The sequence below is a fragment of the Procambarus clarkii genome, chromosome 18 (genome assembly GCF_040958095.1).
Source record: "Procambarus clarkii isolate CNS0578487 chromosome 18, FALCON_Pclarkii_2.0, whole genome shotgun sequence".
Lineage (NCBI taxonomy): Eukaryota > Metazoa > Arthropoda > Malacostraca > Decapoda > Cambaridae > Procambarus > Procambarus clarkii.
In genome coordinates this window covers 15,365,461-15,386,621 of record NC_091167.1, presented here as the reverse complement: position 1 = coordinate 15,386,621, position 21,161 = coordinate 15,365,461, and the positions used below count along the sequence as shown (strand labels likewise).

The 21,161-nt window shown below is 45.0% G+C and overlaps 1 protein-coding gene across 7 annotated transcripts in view; it reads left to right on the top strand.

Moving 5' to 3' along the window:
* The window catches only part of LOC123754478 (splicing factor U2AF 50 kDa subunit), a 47,608-nt gene extending 27,523 nt beyond the window's left edge, over positions 1-20,085 (top strand). For 2 of the 7 annotated variants that reach the window (XM_045736918.2, XM_045736920.2), the window contains exons 2-3: positions 8,289-8,568; positions 18,062-20,085. In XM_045736918.2, coding sequence (XP_045592874.2) covers positions 18,079-19,992 — 1,914 coding nt within the window. In that variant the 5' untranslated portion in view covers positions 8,289-8,568; positions 18,062-18,078 and the 3' untranslated portion in view covers positions 19,993-20,085. Of the gene's footprint in view, positions 1-8,288; positions 8,601-9,734; positions 9,852-18,061 lie in introns of all 7 variants that reach the window. The other 5 variants (XM_045736917.2, XM_069326283.1, XM_045736921.2 and 2 more) reach the window with 4 other exon arrangements.
* Positions 20,086-21,161: the final 1,076 nt, after the last annotated feature.

Below are 21,161 nucleotides of genomic sequence, written 5' to 3'. Positions count from 1 at the left end.
CTGAGGGTTTCGGAGTCCAGACTGCATTTCACTGTAGGTGTAGCTTGACCTACTCTGGGAATCACCCCTTCCACACACCCCTTCCCTTGGAGACAGTTAAGCTATTGCTTTGCACAAAGGGAGGCAATGGCTCAAAGTTGCAAAGAAATTGCAAAGTGACATGTAACTATTTAGGATACTTCAGCAGTTTCTTGGGTTTTTATACTGTACTTGCATGTTCTATTAGCTCTTCCTGATAGCGCATATTTGCATACACCCGAAGCATAATATTTGGCACATTCCCGGTTCATGCTTTGTTAAATTGTGTTGGTTTATTTGCAGTTCACTTTGTGTTGGCTCTTTACTGAAAGGTGTAGGTCAAGGTCTTTCAGATTCCTGTTGTTGCTTGGTCACTTCCTTAGCTGTTTCTAGTATTACTTTATCTCTGGGCACTTGTTAATTTTTGAGCTGCATTGCACTTGTTGCACTTCTATATCCTGTGTAACCTCTTCAGCTTTTCTGATGAAACCTTTTTTTTTTTTCCTGTTGAATTTCCTTGCCTAACCTATTGTATTCACTAACATCTTGATTTGAATTAACTTTATGAGCTATCATTAATATGCTATTTTCCTCCTCCAGGACTTTACTTTCACAGTGATTCTTATCATTGTATGAGTCCCTTATTTGACCTTCCAGAGGTCAAATAAGGGACAACTGACAAACAACTTGTTTCTCAAGTTTTCATTACTGCTGCTCAAAATCGTAATTTTATCCACACAATTCTTTACTTTGATCTCTATTTTTGCCAGCCTGTTGTGAAAACCACCCCTGCTAATAAATTCATCAAAACCAACAAAATTAATATATTCTGTTTTGTGCTTCCTGTTGCTGGTGGCCATCTTTGTTTTGGTCACCATGTGCTCCCTCACTATTTCTTTCAAAAACACAATTTCTGCTTTGTTTCTGTAACTTTTTGGGGGCTTCTGTCTGGCAGATATTTATACACATTTATGCACTTGTGGAATAGAGTGCACAATGTGGATGTGGAATAGAATAATGTGGAATAAGTGAAAATAGACCACACACAACTTACAAATTATGTCAGAAAGCTTTAAAAAAATTGATAAAGAAAGAGATCTAAGGGGTGGGTCTAGACAGAAAACTATCACCTGAGGTCCACATTAAGAACATTGTACAAAAGCCTATGGTACACTATCCACTTTCAGAAGTGCTATTAAATACAGTACATGGATGATGATATACAGTACTAAAGAAATTGTTCATGACCTTTGTGAGACCAAAGCCTATCATCATTGATTAAGTGCCATACTACATGGAGTCATCAGTCGCGGAGTTCTTGTATGCTTGTGGAATTCTATATTCATCAAGAAGGGTAAAACACCACTATCACAGGGCCTAAACATCTTTTGGAGACGGAGCCTAGATACAAGTGTCGTCCCTGACATGCTTAAAACAGCGGAGATCGCGCCACTTCACAAAGGAGGTAGTAAAGCAAATGCAAAAAATTATGGACCAATAACCCTGGACAACATGAGTTCAGAACAGGGTGCTCCTGCCCCCTCTCAGTTGCTAGATCACTGTGATCACTAGGAAGACGAGCAAAATGCAGACGTAATATACTTCTTGAGGTTATCTTGAGATGATTTCGGGGCTTTTAGTGTCCCCGCGGCCCGGTCCTTGACCAGGCCTCCACCCCTAGGAAGCAGCCCGTGACAGCTGGCTAACACCCAGGTACCTATTTTACTGCCAGGTAACAGGGGCATAGGGTGAAAGAAACTGCCCATTGTTTCTCGCCGGCGCCTGGGAACGAACCCAGGACCACAGGATCACAAGTCCAGCGTGCTGTCCACTCGGCCAACCTGCTCCCTACAGACTGTATACTGTACACAGACTTTGCAAAAACTTTTGACAAATGTGACTATGGTGTTATTGTGCACAAAATGTTTGCACAAGGAATTACTGGCAAAGTATGGAGATGGATCTTCAACTTCCTAATGAACAGAATGCAGAGTGTAATGGTCAACACAGTAAAATCTGGCTCATCTAGTGTGAAAAGCTCAGTCCCTCAAGGTATTGTACTTGCTCTGGTACTTTTTCTTATCCTAATATCAGACATAGATAAGGATACAAACTACAGCATGGTATCATCATTTGCAGATGACTCTATGATTTTCATGTGAGTAGACTATACAGTATAGAGGACACGGCAAACCTCCAATCGGATGTAAATGGGGTCTTTCAATGGGCCACAGATAATAATATGATGTTTAATGAAAATAAGTTCCAGCTCCTTCGCTATGGAAAATATCAAAATTTTAAAATGGAAACCATATATAAAACGGAATCAAATCACACTATAGAACAAAAAAGCAGTGTAAAGGACCTAGGAGTAATCATGTCGGAAGAACCTAACCCTACAGAACACCATAACGTAGCTGTCACAACTGCAAGAAAAATGACAGGTTGGATGACAAGGACCTTCCAAACAAGGGATGCCATGCTAATGATGATACTTTTTAAGACACTAGTGTTCCCTAGGGTGAAATATTGTTGCACTCTAACAGGTCCATTCAGAGTGGGAGAAATTGCTGACCTGGAGAGCGTGCAGAGATCCTTTACCGCTAGAATCCACTCTATAAGTAATCTTAATTATTGGGACCAATTAAAAGTTCTAAATTTGTATTCCCTAGAGCACAGGTGAGAGAGATACATAATAATCTACACGTGGAAGATATTAGGGGGAGTGGTTGTAAATCTAAACACAGAAATAACATCACATGAGACCAGGTGGCATGACAGGATCTGCAGAATACCTCTGTTGAAACGCAGAGGTGCTATTGGTACGCTGTGGGAGAACTCTTATCAACATTAAGGCCCAAGACTTTTCAACACTCTCCTGCTACACATTAGGAGCATAACTGGCCGGCCTCTCACTGTGCTCAAGAGAGAACATGACAAACACCTCCAAAGAATACCTGATCAACCAGGCTGTGATTCATGCATCAGGCTACGAGCAGCCACGTCCAGCAGCCTGGCTGACCAGACGACCAATTGGGAGGCCTGGTCGGAGACCAGGCCTCAAGGCTATTGATCCCCAGAAGCTAATCTAAATAGACTCAAGGTAGACAAGGTATGCCTACTGGGGACCATGAGCCAGAACCTGGCCCTCTCAGGGAGGCGAAGGGAGCAATGGCCCATGAACACTTTACATTTAAAGTTTGTCATCTTGCCATCGATCAGGGGAAGGCACCCTGAAAGGTAGGTGAATCAAAACAAACTGTGGATATTTTCAAGAGCAACCTAGATTGTTTCCTCCAAGGAGTGCCGGACCAACCGGGCTGTGGTGGGTATGTGGGCCTGCGGGCCGCTCCAAGCAACAGCCTAGTGGACCAACTCTCACAAGTCAAGCCTGACCTCGGGCCAAGCTTGGGAAGTAGAAGAACTCCCAGAACCCCATCAACCAGGTATCAACCAGACTACTGCCTGGTTGAATATGTGACCTGCGCCGGTGAATCAAAACAGACTACTGCCTGGATGAAAATGCGACCTACACCGGTGAATCAAAACAGACTACTGCCTGGTTGAATATGCGACCTGCGCCGGTGAATCAAAACAGACTACTGCCTGGATGAAAATGCGACCTACGCCGGTGAATCAAAACAGACTACTGCCTGGTTGAATATGCGACCTGCGCCGGTGAATCAAAACAGACTACTGCCTGGATGAAAATGAGACCTATGCCGGTGAATCAAAACAGACTACTGCCTGGTTGAAAATGTGACCTACACCCTCTTAAATATCAAAAGAACTTTCCCCACCAAGAAACAATTAACCAAACTTCATCCAACTAGCCCCCATCTCATTGTTGAGGAGCCAATCCTTGAATGATAAAAGCTGCTGACCGGAAGAAAGGGAGGGTGTCAGGGAGCCTCCAGGGCTAATCTAGAAACTGGCATTTCATTACATTCAACACTAGTTTTCTGTGGGGATCCCCATTGGCTCACTGAAGCTAACAACCACAGAGAAGAAAAAACAGGGACTTACCCGGGAGGTGGCAGCACCAGACGTCAATGCGAAAAAGAGATCATTGGTTACGACAGACACCCTAAGGCAACAAAGGCCGCAGAGGGTCAGGGATGTTAACCAGATACCTGGCAACCAGGACCCAGTTAGACCTCCAAAACCCCTGTGCCCGAATATCGTCCCAACACATGTTCCCAAACACAGTCAACGGAGTGGCATACATTCCCTGGCAGAGTTCCATACATCATTGGCTCGAGGGTAGACCATAGGCTGGCTAGACTTAATGACACTGCATACAAACCGAAACACACGAGCCCTGGAATAGGGAGCCAGGGAAACTGGATTAACCCACAATGTGTCCACCAACACAGAACTGGTGGCCCGCAAGTAGAGGCACAAAGTTGCTACTGGACATAACACATGATACACCCCTGGTCGAACCAACCAAGCATCCCCCACCAAAGGACCCCCCCTGGAAGCCCGCCGTCTCATTCTCTGCCAGAAAAGGAGTCAGCTGCAAGTAAACAAAATGACCATCAGGACCAAAAGAACAGAACTCTTAGTACCAGAGAAGAGCATTTAGCTTCCCAACCCGACCACCGGAAGCCAAAGTTGACAAAACAAAGCTTTCCAAAAACAATCTTGAACCAAAGGGGGAAGAAAGAAAAGAAAGAACATAGCCCAAAGACCAAACAGGCTCAGGCGGTGCATGAACAAGCCGGAGGTGAAAAACGCTGATCCAGACAAAGCCAAGAAAAAAAGAAAAAGCAACCTTGTCGGACACAGAAGAAACACGATGGAGAGAAAGAAAATGGTGGAAAACCCACATAGACACCTTGTACTACTGCTGAAAAGAAGACTGGGCCAGGTTCTGGCTTGTGGTCCCCGGCAGGCATAAAAGAACTCTGTGAATGATGACTCCAAGAAGTATGGCACTTAATCAGTGATGATAGCTTCAGGGAGCCAATGGGGCTCCCCACACAAAATATCAAAACAGAAACCACATATAAATCACTGTCAACCCACACTATTAAGAGGAAAAAGCAGTGTAAAAGATTTAGGAGTACCTGTGAACAAAAATCATGTCTGAAGGCCTTTTAAAGGACACAACAAGCGGTTGCTGTCACAACTGCAAGAAAAAGGACAGGCTGGATAACATGACCTTCCAAACAGGAGATGCCATGCCAACGAGGATTCTGTTAAGACATTAGTGCTCGCTAGAGTGGAATATTGTTGCACACAAATAGCCCTAACAGCCCATTAAATTGGGGCTGTTTCCTCCACAAAAGCTAGAGAAATTGCTGACCTAGAGAGTGTTCTAAGATCTATTTCTTAATAAAGCATCTAAATTATTGGAACTGCCTAAAAAATTTAATTCTGTATACCCAAGAGTGCAGGTGGGAGAGATGCGTAATAATTTACAGTTGTAAAATATTAGAAAGATTGGTTCCAAATCTGCACACAGAAATACCACCACATGAGACAACGCATGGCAGGATATGCAAAATAGCCCCACTGAAAAACAGGTGCAATAGGCATGCTGAGAGAGAACTCGATCAACAACAGTCAACGGCTTTTCATCACACTTTCCCTATACATTTGGGGCATAATTGGCCAACGTGCTGCAGTGTTCAAACGAGAACTCAACAAGCACCACTATATACACCTCAACATCAGCAGAAATGCAGCTTTTGAGTCAGCTATGAGCTGGGGCTCCAAGCTGCCCAGTGATGGCTAAAGGTACTAATAGGTTTACGCTAGTTTGAGTAGTTCACTGTCACGCGCCACTCACCTTGGCCTTGTGTTATGTGAGGTTACAGTTAAACAATGGGGGATCATGCTACTGATCCTGTGCCGTGGATCCTCACGCCTGATCCTCACGCCGTGGATCTTTGCTCCCTCCACTAGGGCATCATGCATCCTCCCCCAGGGAGCTCTCCTAGTCATGTTTCAAGATTGGTTACCACTATTTGACCTTGGACCCAAGGGGGAGAGGAGAAGGCCCAGCCCACATTGCTAAGCTCAATCCTGCAGTATGTGACTCCCTACCGAGCCTGCCCACCTGTGCGTGGCAAAGTTTTGCCAGACTCCCAGCAGTAACCTCAATTCCACCTCTTCCTTTCTGGTCGCCAGCTGGGTAATTCTCTCTGCGTCCCAGCAATGCTGTTGGTTTGAATATGGTATCGTATCTACAGCCCAGGACTTCTTTCTATATAATGCCAGTACTAGAATTCAAATATAATCTCGTGTTGCCAACCCAGGGTCTCCTTCAATGTAACGCCAGTACCAGTGGTATAATCATACAGTATATCATTTACCCACAATGCTCAAAGAGATGGAGGTGACACCAAAAGCAATGATAAAATAATAAAGTTTACTCAAAAGCCAACTACAGACACATGAGATATCTATATATATATTCTTAAGAAATAATAATGGTGACAGCAGCGCTTCTCTGGTGGCCGCCGGCAACTCGCATCAGCTGATCGAGTTTAAATGGACCACTGGTCCCTCACTGGAAGGGGGGCGGCTCCGTCAGCGTGGATCCTCACTCCTCTACAGGCCAGCCACTCACGCCTCGCGCTGTCTTCACCGGGCAGTAGCTAACATATACTTGCTGTCCCACAGCCTAATCTACTCCTATGACTCCTATAAACACTCTAGTAAATACCTGGATATAACAATAGACCTATCTTGCCTAACATCAAGGGAAATATGGAAGGGAAAAATTATCTACCTTATCCAATCCTCCCCTCAGACGCCTGGACTCCGGTGGTCGGTGGGTCCTCGGTCCCTCACGTCGTTTCTTGACGTTCCAGGTGAGCACCAGTCCATAGGTGTCGTGAAGACTCTCGTCATCGCCGTACTCGTTCCCTTAGCAAAGTTCCTGGGCACTGACCGCACCAGTCGTCACTGCAAACGTTGTTTCCCTCAAGCACTCCTTCACCAAGACCACTCACTCATGGATCAGGATGCGTCTTCTCCCTCCTGAGTTCCCAGTGGGCGTAATTCAATCACAACAGCTCTGAGCACCTCAGAGTTCCACTGACAGCGAGTCACTCGCTACTCCAGCCGTCGTAACTCTCTCGACTCCTCCCAGACTATCAGCTCACAGTCCTCGGCGCCCTAACACTGCTGGAACTCTTACACTCCTCACACTTCCCTGAAGCACTGCAGTCTTTGGTAGTCACTATAAACTCGTTAGGCTGTATAAATCCACTGAACGAGGCTCCTAGACCTCGGAACTCAAGAGCTCAACCAGCGCACGTCCACTCTCAACGAAGCGCCACGTATCTCTGAGCGCCTAGCGCTCTGCAGGCGACAGGCCAGGTCTCCCGGTGACATCACAGACCCAGGGGTGGACTCTGATTGGTCAATAAAGTCATGTGACCTCAGCCAGCCAATCGCCGGTCGGCGGGCGCCGCACACAAAATGGTGGATTTGCAGACAGGGGGCGCCATTTTGTTGTACCTAGGGCACAACTTCCCCCTTTCACCTGCAAACTTAAAATGCAAATTTCTCCCCAAATAAGCAACCATTTCGGTAGCCTCATGCCTCAAAAGATTCCCTGCATCTCAGAGAACCTAGAGGTAAGCTAATATGACTCATAAATCCGGCATATGGGAGAAACAGGAGAGAGGGCACCATCACAACTGTTACTCCTAAATAGATTGCCAAGTCATTTGGCAGTCTCATTGCTTCATTTGCTATGAACCTTGCAGTTCTCTGTAAAGCATCACTGACTTTCTGGTTGTTTTCCCTGTGGGTTGACAATAATTATGTGTGTGCTCTCTGCACCTCTGTGAGGGGTCCAGGTTTTGACTGGTCCCCAGTAGGTCAAATGGATTCATGTGACTGATGTGACCCAGTAGCAGGGAGCCATGCCAGTGAACCATCTTAAGGGAACCACCAGGTTGCCTCCCGGGAAAAAAACAATGTCTAACTGGTGATGGTGAAATGGTATCAGCCAGTGGCATTGTTATTAAGTGCAATAGTTTGCTCTGATCAGTTGGTAAATCCCTTGCAAATGAGATCCCAGCATCCACATCAATGTAAATGACAATTATTTTGACAGCTACCTCAAGTCTCTTTATTTATCACAACAAATTCCTCAGATATTAATAATAAAGTATAATCTCCCTTAAAACTAAGTCAAGAAACCTTTCTAAGATATCAACCCTAATTAATAAAAAAGTCAAAGTGTTTTCTTGTTGTAGGATTAATAGACTGTCTCAGTGATAGCCCACTTCATGACTTCTTCCCAGGTTCTGTTCGAGCCATGCCAGACACTCAGGGTGGAAACTGACATACTGAAGGATGAAGTATGTCGTCTCAAGGAGTGCAGTGAACATCAGTAGGAAGGGAAGTCAAACAGTGCTACAATATAGGACTGCTGGAAAGTGGTAGGGAAAACTAGAAATCTTCCCAGTAGGAGAACCATAAAGAAATCTACGGTAGACACACCCATCCAGCTCTCCCTTCTGCAGGAGGAGAATGTAAACAGGGGTTCAGCAAGTACAGACGTGAGACTTCTAAACAGAAAAAGTAAGAAGATCTTGGTTGTTTGGTATTTGCAGGTAAGGTGTATAGACTGTGCCTTTTATTCAAGGGATGCTCACAATGGGACATATGTCTTATTAAGCTGATATAGGAGACAATGGACAGGATGGGCAACATCTTGTCAAACAGTGGCAACAAGCCTATTGTCTGCCTTTCTGTTGGAGAAAATGATGTTGGAAAGAGAAGAAATGAGTAACTTATAAATACTGTAGATTCAAACCAGCATTAGATATAATTAGGAAAATGGGAGGGGGTTTCTATCGCATGTGAAGTTCTGCCAAAGTTTAGTGTTGGTGTGAGTACTTGTAAGAGCAACTTTTGCTGGAAAGTTGGAGGCGTGTGTGTAAGCTTCCTACTGCATAAACCTGCCTTCCTTTCCTTGTGCAGAAACCTGACAATTTTATCTCCTTGCATGTGCTGTATCAGACTTGGTTCTGGCCAAAGGGCATACACTAGTAAATGACAAAAAACTAGGAGAATGTTAAGGAACAATGATCATAAAGAACTAATATTTAACTTAGTTGTGAGAGAAAAGTCTGTAAGGATACCAGATTTCCATTGAACAAATTAAAAGGGATTGAGAATTTTCTGGGGAAGAATGCAAATGTGGTATACATGGACTTTGCAAAGGCATTTGATAAATGTGACCATGAAGTGATAGCCCACAAAATGAGGTCAATATGAATAACACACAAAGTAGGGCGATGGATATTCAATTTTCTGTCAAACAGAATGCAAAGAGTAACAGTCGGTCAAATATAATAGAGTCTAAACAGTGAAAAGCTCTCTGCCTCTGATCACAGTCCTTGCACCATTGTGTTTCCTTATTCTCATATCAAATATAGACAAAAATACAATTTACAGTTTTGTGTCATCTTTTGGAGCTGTATCTTTTGCAGCTGACACAAAAATAAAAATGAAAATGATTTCTGTAGAAGACATTGAAAACTACAAGATGATATTAATATAGTTTTCAGTTCAGCAGCAGAAAATATGATGGCATTTAACAGTGCTAAATTCCAGATCCTTAGGTATGGTAAAAATGAAGACAACCATTAGCCCTTAACCCCCTGAATGACAATCCTTCTAAGATTGAAAAATCCTAAGAAAAAATCCTTCTAAGATTGTTAAAATGTGCTCTCTGATCACAGGAAACAAAAATTGTAGGTGACATATTTTGGCTGTGATAGGACGAGGAAGTCTAGCAAGATCCAGGCGCTGAAAGAGTACACGTCCGGGGTCGGTCTCCTTCAGCTGAGCCGTCAGGCGTGAGTTGCCGCAAAGATATCATTACCCAATTATTTAAATGTGATTTTCTGTGGAGAGCCCCTCCGGCTCCCCAGAACTTACCAGGCTGATATGTATGCATTAGACCATGGCATCAGTCATTTCGATGGAGTTCTAGCCTACCGGGGACCACGAGAAAGAACCTCCCCCCCCCCCCCTTCAGAGAGGCATGAGGAGCAATGGCCTATGGAAACCCCCATGTGGTTGGAAACATTCCATATCTGCCATCGACCGGGTTAGGCACTCAGAAAGATAGGTGTCCCAAAACAAACTTCACCGGGTTAAAAAATTGCTACCGAAAGCCAAACTGTCAAGCAGAACTCCCATCTGAAAACATGCAAACAAGCATAACGTCATAACCACCATTAAGCCGCTGTTTGTGCAGCTCTACCCTCCTCGAGAAGGGGAAGGGGGAGCCCCAGACCCTCGCTCCGGCTATCCAACCCCAGTTCTGAGGCTGATGTGTTATGTGGTGGTCGTTCAACTCTAGCTCCTGTGTCTCTCCTGTGCCCCGTTAATGTCGTTCTGCTGTGTGCGAGCCAGGAGTAATTCACGAAGTACTGGGGCTGCATGCACCAAGGGCCTTCTTACCTAAGTGCCCAGTAAGTACACTGTGTACTGCCTTTGCGACTTGGGGTTATCTTCCACAAGCTGTTCGGGGGACTACCTCCGTAGGGATCTTTAGCTGCTCGGTGATTGCCCGCCCTTGGAGTCAGCTGGGGGTTTTCATAGCCGCTGTTTGGCCTTGGGTAGGAGGTAGTATTGTCGCTGGTAGGGGAGCACGGTACTTTGCAGCTTGTCTACCATTATACAACACAGCCTGTTCTGTTCCTCCTGGTGACATTGTGCTTTTGTCAGGAGTTTTCTTTTCTTTTCGTTCTCTTGCCTGGATGGAGGGGGCATCTGCCCCTGGGTCATAGTCCACCCTCTGTTATTCTGGTGATCCCCGCTAGGTCCCCAGTGATTGTACACATCACAGGGGTTCAGCTTTAATTGTTCTGTCGGTAGTTTGGGCCAACCGGTTAGCAGCATCATGCCTGGGCTTCCCTTAGCAGTCAGCCTAAGGGCCCTAGAAAACCCCATTGGGGCTCATTGGTCCAATGGATGCGTCCTCTGGGTTCCATCTCGCTTCGTGCAAGTTCGAAGGATGCTCTGTCCCCTTGTCTCAGGGTAACATTCACCGTCTTTTCCTCCGTCATGCTGCCTGTTAGGTCAATGACACCTTTGACCCGAAGTCCTGCAAGTTGTGTTCCTTGCTGGTACTCCAATTCATCCAGTCCACTGATATTAATCTTCGGGTGCAGGCGGCTTTGGCGTTGCATGCACGGTTTAGGTTGCTGCAATGTGCTAGGTTGGTTGCCAATCTGGATGCCCCAAGGCTACCCCGCTTGGGTTATAAGGACCAGGACGTGGAGGCGTTAATCACTTCGACTTTGGTTTCGTCCACGCTCCCTAGTCCTTCCCCTGTTGTTGTTCGTCTTGCTCCCCCCCCCCTCCCCCCTGCTGCCGGCTCCCAAACATCTGAGAGTTTCGAAGTTGGGGCAGGGTTTAGCTGGTGGTGAGACTCGAGCAGTTTCGGGGGCTCCCCCATCCAATTCGGTGATGTAGGCAACAAGCCTGCTCCTCCTACTGTGACTTCTGGGTCTGACCAATGGGCCCCCCTTTTTCCCAGCCTTTCTGGTAGACTCTGCCTTTTCTTCAAAGGCAGAGGGTTTGGAGGATGGTTCTGCAACGGGTCCTGACATGTAGGATCCCGGGGCTGAGGAGGAGTTGACTTTGGGGGGGCTTGGACCCGTTTGACCCCGCTTAGGTGTTGGTACCCTTGGCACACGGCTTGTTGTTACAAGGGGAGGGGGTTCTTGTCCTGCCTCTCCCTGTACGAGTTTGATAAGAGTTCTGCTCCTCCCCAGGTTCGGTTCCGGGTTCCCTTGGGTTGTTTGGTCCCTTCCTTCCAGAGGTTTTCGACTTCCCGCATCCCACCTAAGGAGGTTCAGGAGGCCATTGCAGCATTCCTCCTGTATGACCTGGATTTCGCCTCAATAATGAACCCTTCTTCGTTTGAGTTCGGTGCAACCTTTCCTTATTGGGTACGTTACGAGGTGCCGGAGTCTTCCTGGTTGGCAGCCTGTCCTTTTTTTTGTTGGGGGGTGTGGCATGCATTCTGTCAGACCCGCACGCTTGAATGGTGGGAAACATCTATGGTTGTTCAAGTTTACCTGGGGGCCAAGTTGGAGGCCTCAATGCATGCTTATTCACTCTGTTAGCTGAGGATTTGTACACCTGTGGGCATTTGGCTTAGGTCTTGCATTTCTTCTCCCTTCTTGAGCTGTTTTCGGACCAGCTTGCAAAGGATGTGGAGGTGCTGGGTGCCGGCCCTGCGTCTGGTGCGCTTGCCTCGGTGGCTTAGGCATCGGCTGCCTTGTTGAAGTTGTTTGCACCGATTCTCAAGGAGTCGGTGTCTCTGTTTTTTGCTTCTCACCTCGCGTGCTGACAGGCTGTGCTCACACACTCCTTGGAATCTGTGTGGGCCCCTGACTCTTAGATTTTTGTCGCCTTTTTGTCCATTGCTTTTTGCAGAGTCTGCAGTATCTGCAGGCAGCAGATACTGCATAACTGGGAGCCGGTCGGCCAAGCGGACAGCACACTGGACTTGTGATCCTGTGGTCCCGGGTTCGATCCCGGGCGCCGGTGAGAAACAATGGGCAGAATTTCTTTCACCCCTATGCCCCTGTTACCTAGCAGTAAAATAAGTACCTGGGTGTTAGTCAACTGTCACGGGCTGCTTCCTGGGGGTGGAGGCCTGGTCGAGGACCGGGCCGCGGGGACACTAAAAAGCCCCGAAATCATCTCAAGATAACCTCAAGATAGCCCTTCTGCTGTTCTTGCGATAGCTGGGTACGGCCTCCGGGGGCCTTTGCATCGGCGGCTGCATCAATGGCTTCCTCTTCGGGGTTCAATGCCATGGCACCTATCCGAGCCCTCGCTCGATGTGTTCACGGACGCATCGTCTCTTGGCTGAGGCATTGTGACCAGTGCTCACCAGGCCGGCCAGGGATGGTGGGGTCCATCCTTCCGTCGGGTATCAGCACGATGCGGGAGTTAGCGGCTGTGTAAATGTCGCTCTGGAGGATTCGGGTCACTCGTCGATCGACGATCCGGCTCCATTTGGACTGTTTCCCGGTAGTTCATTGCATGAACCGAGGGGAAGTTCCATGCGGTCCTTGGCTCTTTGGAGCTGGTCGCTTCGGGGTGACTCATCTGCTGAGTTCTCGAGGTTTGGCTCTCCTGGCAGTTCACGTTCGGGGGTTGTCCAATGTCCTGGCGGACAGCCTGTCCCAATTCATTCCCCTGTCCCCAGAATGGACGGTCGACGCCAACTCGTTCAGTTGGCTGTCAGACATTTGGGCCTCAGGAAGTGGATCTCTTCGTGTCGGCGTGGTCGAGGTGGCTCCTGGTATACATAGTGCCCTTCCCCAACTGCAAGGCAGTCAGGGTTGATGCCTTCAGGCAGGACTGGACGAGGCGGGGATTACCTGTACCTCTTTTCCCCAGTTCAGCTGTTGCTCAAGGCCTGGCTCGCTTGGAGACTTACTAGGTAGTCCTTTTGGCTACTTGGTGGCCGGCCTAGCCTTGGTTTCTAATACTGCTTGCTCAGTGTCTGAACCCGAGGGTCTTCCCGCAGCTCCGCCTCTTTCAGCAAATCGGTCCAGCTCGGTACGAGGTTGGTTTGTTCCTCTCCTCGAGTCTTCTTGTCTGGGGTTTCTGACGAGTCTATCATCACTCATATGGGGCACAGGTGGCTTTGCTGTTGGTCTTCCTCCTGCATGCTTCGTCTTGGAAGCAGTAGGAAGTTTCCTGGCGGTCCTTCCAGTTTTCCCATCACTGTGTAGGTGTACTTCAGTTTCTAATAGGGTTGTCTTGTCCTTCCTTTCATGGTTGTTCCAGGACAGTCATCTTATGCCGAATACTGTCGCCTCGTATCGTGCGGCACTGGCAGAGCCACTCCAGCTTGCATTCGGTATTGATGTTACTTCAGCCCCGTTCCACAAGTTGTCTTGGGCATTGTTTCACCTCCAGCCTGCTCATATGTCTCCAGAGCCGTTCTGGTCTTTGGACCGGGTGCTCTCTTTCCTCTCTTCTCCTCAGTTTGTAGTGGCTCCCTTCAGTTCAGGATTGTTTTTCCAAGGCTCTTCCTGTTGGCTTTGTCCCCTGGGGGTCAGGTCAGCAAGCTTCATGCTCTCCTCCGACGCAGGGGGTTTCTGCTCCTTCGGTCCTGGTGGTAAGTTTGTTCAGTTGCAGCCGTTTCCTTCTTTTCCGGCGAAGAATGAGACTGCTGCTTTCCAGAAGGGTCCTTGAGTTGTTTATGCTTGGTTGGTCAGGCTGGGGGTTCATCATGTGTTCTGTCTGATTGCGGCTCTACGCCGTTATTTGCACGCCACAGCTTCGGTGGCCGGGGATGCGCTTTGGGTTGACCTGGTTTCCCTTCTTCCCTGTTCCCGGGTTCGGGTCTCCCAGGTTGTCCGCAGGATAATTAAAGCTAGACAGCCTGCGGTCTATCCTCGTGCCCACGAGGTTCGATGTAAGTTTGCTGCTTTGGCTGCCGTGTTTGGCAACATGTCTTTGGTTGACATTTGGGCATGTGATTTTTGGAGGTCGAACAGGGTCCTGGCCGCTCGCTATCTTGTCAATGTCCCTGGACCTGGTAGGGCCTGCATTGCATTCGGTCGGCGGATGCAGTCAGTTGTCTCGACTTTGCGTTGAGGAGTGAGGACTTACCACCTCCCGGGTAAATCCCTGTATTTTTTCTTGTCTTTGGGTAGTTAGCTCCGTGTGGGCTTTCCCCAGAAAACCAGCCCCTCCCTATCTTTTGGGGCGCTTATCTTTCTGGGTGCCAGACCAGGTCGATGGTAGACATAGAATGCTCCCAAACACACTGGGGTTTCTATAGGTCATTGCTCCTCATGCCTCTCTGAGGTAGCCAGGTTCCGGCTCATGGTCCCCTTTAGGCAAGAACGCCATGCACTTTGATGCCAGAAAGCTAATAGTTACTTATCAACCTGGATAGCTCCGGGGAGCCTCCAAAACTTGCCCAGAAAATGGTGTTTCATTACATTCAACGCTGTTTTTTTTTAAGTATACCAGTAGTGATGTTTCACACATTTTATTGTATAAATTTATCAATTTACACACTATTGTTAGAATGATAAGCGCAACATTTTGCCAAGAATTACCGATGTGTGTCGTACATCATGATGCATTATGCATTGTCTGCTGGCACAGTCTGTCGGTAGTGTCAATGGTTTCTTCTTCTGACCTTGGGTTTCCTTATCACACCCACCACAATGGCTTAGTTGTTCGTTATGGTGCATGAAAGTGTACATACAGTAGTTTTATATAAATTGTGTACAGTATACAGTATAACAACATCAAAAATAAAATGACTCTCACAAGTCAAGCCTGACCTTGGGCCGGCTTGGGGAGTAGAAGAACTCGCAGAACCCCATCAAGCAGGTATCAAGCAGAATGTTTTATTTAGCAAATAATATATTATGAACCTTATTGACATGAATATATCACAATAACATAATTGACAACCCATTTTATTATTGCACTTGGAAACCCATGGTATAATATTGGAAATATGGAGACACTATTATATATTCAATGTTTGCAGTTACAGTTTCATGCAGAGCTAGGCTGAACTCCTGACTACATGTTATAAAATTACCACTCTGATCAGAATGGCTTAGTGGTTCATAATGATGCATAAAAATGCACATACTTATGTATAAAGTGTGTATATTATATAATAACACCAAATATTGAATGTTGTATTATTGTTCTAAACAAATATTATAGACATACTGTATCTTAGTGATGTGATGAATTTGAGCATTCTGATACTGTATTCCATATATTTGATAAGAACATAAGAATTAAGGCAACTGCAGATGGCCTTTTGTCTCATACAAGGCAGCTTCTTTATATCCGCCCAGTCTCATTCATATATATATGTCAAACCTATGCTTGAAACAATCAAGGGATCCTACTTCTATTATGTTAGCGGTAATTGGGTCCACAAATCAGCAACCCTGTTACTGAACTAGTATTTACCCAGGTCTTTCCTCAATTTAAACTTATTCAATTTATCCCCATTGTTTCATGTTCTATTTTGTGTTGATTATTTTAATATATTAATATCCCCTTTGTTATGCCCATTCATTCACTTGTACACCTCTATCATGTCATCCCTAATTCTTTGCCATTCTAGAGTATGTAAATCATTCTCTGTCATTCTTTCTTCATATGACAAGTTTTTAATTTGCAGGATTAACTTTGTCATTCTATGCTGGAAGCGTAATAGTGAATTTATATCCATTCTATAGTATGGAGACCAAAACTGAACTGCATAATGTAAATGGGGCCTAGTAAGAGCACGATATAGCTGAAGAACAACACCACGTGTTTTATTACTAAAGCTTCGAGAAATAAATCCTAGTGTCCTATTTGCCTTATTACGAATGTTTATGCACTGATTTTTTTTTTTTTAAATTCTTACCAATCATAATTCCCAGATCTCTTTCACAATCCGACTTTGCAATCTGAACACCATCTAGCTCGTGTCTTGTAATTGTTCAAGGCTGTTCATGTTTGACAAATTTGTTTTCATTCTGTTTCAGCATATTTGTGGCAGTTGATAATGAAAAAGATTGTGATGTTGTGTACCTTGACTTCAGCAAAGCTTTTGAAACAGTGCCACATGAAAGATTGGTTAAAAAAAAAAAGCACCTCACGAGCCTCACCTTGAGTTAGATAGGGGCATGGTTATACCAAAGAATACAAAGAGTTAGTATAAATGGAGTTAAGTCAGAGTGGGAACCATTGTAAGTAGAGTTCCATGTCTTATGGAACCTCTGTTGTTTACCTTATATATATATAAATGATTTAGAATCTGGATTGAGCAGCAATTTTGCAAATTTGCTGACAATGCAAAAATTTTGCAAGTCATGAACTTAGAAAAGGCTTAACATCACTGCAGGTTGATCTAGTTAGGCTTTTGAATCGTCAAAAGATTGGCAGATGCAGTTTAATGCTGACTGCATTAAACTGCAGATTCTGGGGCCAGATTCACGAAAGCACTTACGAAAGTGTACATCTTTCCTCAATCTTTGATGGCTTTGGTTACATTTATTAAACAGTTTACAAGCATGAAAACTTGCCACTCCACTGTTGTTATTGTTATAAACAGCCTCCTGGTGCTTCGGAGCTCATTAAGTGTTTATTAATTGGAAACAAAGCCGCCAAAGATTGAGAAAAAGATGTACAGGTTCGTAAGTGTTTGCATAAGTGCTTTCGTGAATCTGGCCCCAGAATCTTAAGTAATGATGATAGTTACATAATATCAGCTAGATTGTGTTGAAATTGTGATGTGTCTAGGAGTGTTAGCAATCAAATATCTAGTGTAATTCTTCAGCTATATCTTGCTCTTGCTAGGCCCCAATTAGATTATACAATTCAACGTACTATAGAATGGACATAAATTTACTAGAACATTTTCAGCGAAGGATGACAAAATTAATTCTGCAAATTAGAAATCTTCCATTTCTGTAAATTAGAAAGAGAGAGTAAAAAAGCTTAATTTTTATTCTCTAGCCAGGCGAGGAGTTTGGGGTTACATGATTGACGTGTACAAATGGATGAATGGTCATAACAAGGGGGATATTAATTAGATATTAAATATGCCAACACTAAATAGAATATAAATATAAAATGGATATAAATTAAATAAATTTAGACTTATGAAAGGTCAGGGTAAATTCTGGTTTGGAAACAGGGTTGTTGATTTGTGGAACAGATTACTGGGTAATGCAGGGATCCCTTGATTGTTTCAAGTATAGGTTAGACATACACATGAATTTCAGTTGCATATAGTCCTGGGGACCATTCAGGCTTGTTCGCATACACATGAATGTGTGTGGGTGAATATAACTTGGAATGAATGTGTGTGGGTGAATATAACTTGGAATGAATGTGTGTGGGTGAATATAACTTGGAGCTGCCACGTCTGGGCCAATAGGCCTTGTGTAGTTTCCATAATTCTTTTGTTCTTATGGAAGTGGTAGAAGCATTGCTGCAGGATGTTAATGTGTTTAGTATATATTATAAAAGGTGAATATGAATTCATTTCTAGAGACAACACCTGCCAAAATGGAAGAGGACAAGGAGATGGAAAAGCCTGAGCAAGGTTCAAATGAAGATGAAAGAAATCAACTGAATCATTCTGACGATAATGGAAAAAATCAACTGAAATGCTCAGATGACGATGATGGAAGAAATCAACTGAAACGTTCTGAAGATGCTGAGAAAAATCAACTGAAGCGTTCTGAAGATGCTGAGAAAAATCAACTGAAACATTCTGAAGATGGAAGAAATCAAGTGAAACATCCTGAAGATGGAAGAAATCAAGTGAAACATTCTGAAGATGGAAGAAATCAGGGAAAACATTCTGAAGATGGAAGAAATCAGGGGAAACATTCTGAAGATGGAAGAAATCAGGGAAAACATTCTGAAGATGGAAGAAATCAGGGGAAACATTCTGAAGATGGAAGAAATCAGGGGAAACATTCTGAAGATGGAAGAAATCAAGGGAAACGTTCTGAAAATGCTGGAAGAAATCACCCAAAACGTTCTGAAGATGCTGGGAGAAATCAAATGAAACGTTCTGAAGATGCTGGAAAAAATCAAACGAAACGTTCTGAACGTGCTGGAAGAAATCAACCAAAACACAGAGATGAGAAGAAAGGTAAAGATAAAAATAGGGAACGCAGCAGGTCTCGTTCGCATGAACGACGTAAACACAAAATTAGTTCAAGATCAAGATCACGTTCCAGAGAGGCCAGAAGGACGTCACGCCGCAAGCAACCTTCATTATACTGGGACAAACCACCTCCAGGTTTTGAACACATAACACCAGTTCAATACAAAACAATGCAAGCTGCTGGACAGATTCCATCTAATGTGACAGTACCTCTAATTGCACCACCCAGTGTAGGGCAAATAGTACCGCTGGTGACAGTTCAAGAAGTCATAAATGTTCCCCAACAGCCTGTTGGTTCCACTATTACTAGACAAGCACGGCGTCTGTATGTAGGAAACATTCCATTTGGCGTAACAGAGGAAGAAATTATGGAGTTCTTCAATCAGCAGATGCACCTTGCTGGCCTTGCCCAAGCTGCTGGAAATCCAGTTATTGCTTCCCAGGTTAACCTTGATAAGAATTTTGCATTCTTAGAATTTAGATCAATTGATGAAACAACTCAAGGTATTGCTTTTGATGGTATTAATTTTAAGGGACAGAGTTTAAAAATCAGACGACCTCATGATTATCAACCAATGCCAGGCATGTCAGACCCTTCAACTCTAACTACTATGTCAGGTACGACACAGATTCCAGTTATTGCAGGTGTGGTTTCAACTGTGGTGCCTGACACTCCTCATAAAATCTTTCTTGGAGGACTACCTAATTACCTGAATGAAGATCAGGTTAAAGAGCTGCTTACGTCATTTGGTCAGCTTCGAGCATTTAACCTGGTCAAGGATTCTGGTACTGGACTATCCAAGGGCTTTGCCTTTTGTGAGTATGCAGATGTCAGCCTCACTGATCAAGCCATCCATGGTCTGAATGGAATGCAGTTAGGAGACAAGAAGCTAGTGCTACAGCGTGCAAGTGTGGGAGCCAAGAATTCTACTGCCATGTCTCAAGCTCCAGTGCAGATCCAGGTTCCTGGTTTGCAGCTGCAAAGTGGCTCAGGGCCTGCTACTGAAGTGCTGTGCCTCATGAATATGGTAATGCCAGATGAGCTTAAAGATGAAGAAGAATATGAGGATATCCTTGAGGATATTCGTGTGGAATGCAGCCGATATGGTATCGTGCGATCAGTTGAAATTCCTCGGCCAGTTGAAGAAGTCGACGTTCCAGGTGTTGGCAAGATTTTTGTGGAGTTCAATTCAGTCTTGGATTGCCAGAAAGCACAGCAAAACCTTACTGGAAGGAAATTTGCAAATCGTGTGGTTGTTACATCTTACTTCGATCCTGATAGATATCATCGGCGTGATTTCTAAATGATAAAATATGTATTTCTCTCCATTTACTGGACGTGTAGTTTTTATCAGTTTTTTATCTGATTTAACAATAAATTGTAAATGGCTCAAGAATTTCATTATCCAATTTAGTTTATGCTTGTTCATCAGCATACATTCTTTCTGAGGGGAAACATTCCAGTGGCTCCCTGAAGTGGCCTGAAGCTATCTTGCTGAGTACAGCTATCAGCTATACTGTACTTTAGCTATACAGGAGCCGGTCAGCCAAGCGAACAGCATGCTGGACTTGTGATCCTGTGGTCCCGGGTTCGATCCCGGGCGCCGGCGAGAAACAATGGGCAGAGTTTCTTTCATCCTATGTCCCTGTTACCTAGCAGTAAAACAGGTACCTGGGAGTTAGTCAGCTGTCACGGGCTGCTTCCTGGGGGTGGAGGCCTGGTCGAGGACCGGGCCGCGGGACACTAAAGCCCCGAAATCATCTCAAGATAACCTCAAAATAACCTTACAGCTATACTGTACTTTAGTACAGAGATAGTACAGCTAGCTATCTTTGTACTAAAAGGTCACATCAGTTGTGTAAGTTCTGTTTGGTCTACTGGGGACCAAAGCCAGAACCTATTCCCCCCCCCCCCCCATCTCCTCACAGTGGCACAAGGAGCGAGGGATAATTTGCCACCCACCAGGAAATTATCCAGAAATTCAGCAAAGCATTTACTTGCAGAAAATGAAGCCTCGAAATAGCCAAATGACTGCAAATTATTCACACAGAACAAGGGATTCACTCAAACTAGCTTGAAAGTCATTAGTATCGATCACTACCACCAGGCAGCCCAGCCCATTGCTTGTTGATGGATTTCCCCTGGTCAGCCAGTTCTGTAGCTAGTGTTAAGGTTAATGATCCTACCAGTAGTGTTCTGGTCTTCCAATTGTGGGTAAGTCCCGCTTCTTCTAGCCAAGTATCGACCATCCTTAGACTTTGTTCATCCTATGCTTATTATGTTCCTAATTTTAGTCTTAGCTTCATGTACATGTTTTCTGTCCAGCTTATTGTGCTGTCTTTGTACTTGATTACTTTTTTGGGCTAAATAAGCTAAGTTTTCTTCCCTGCCCTTGCATAGAATTCTCTTCTCTCGTATGTATGGGAGTTCACCCTTGAGAGAGACCAGGGAGTGGCTCAGGTACAATGGGTT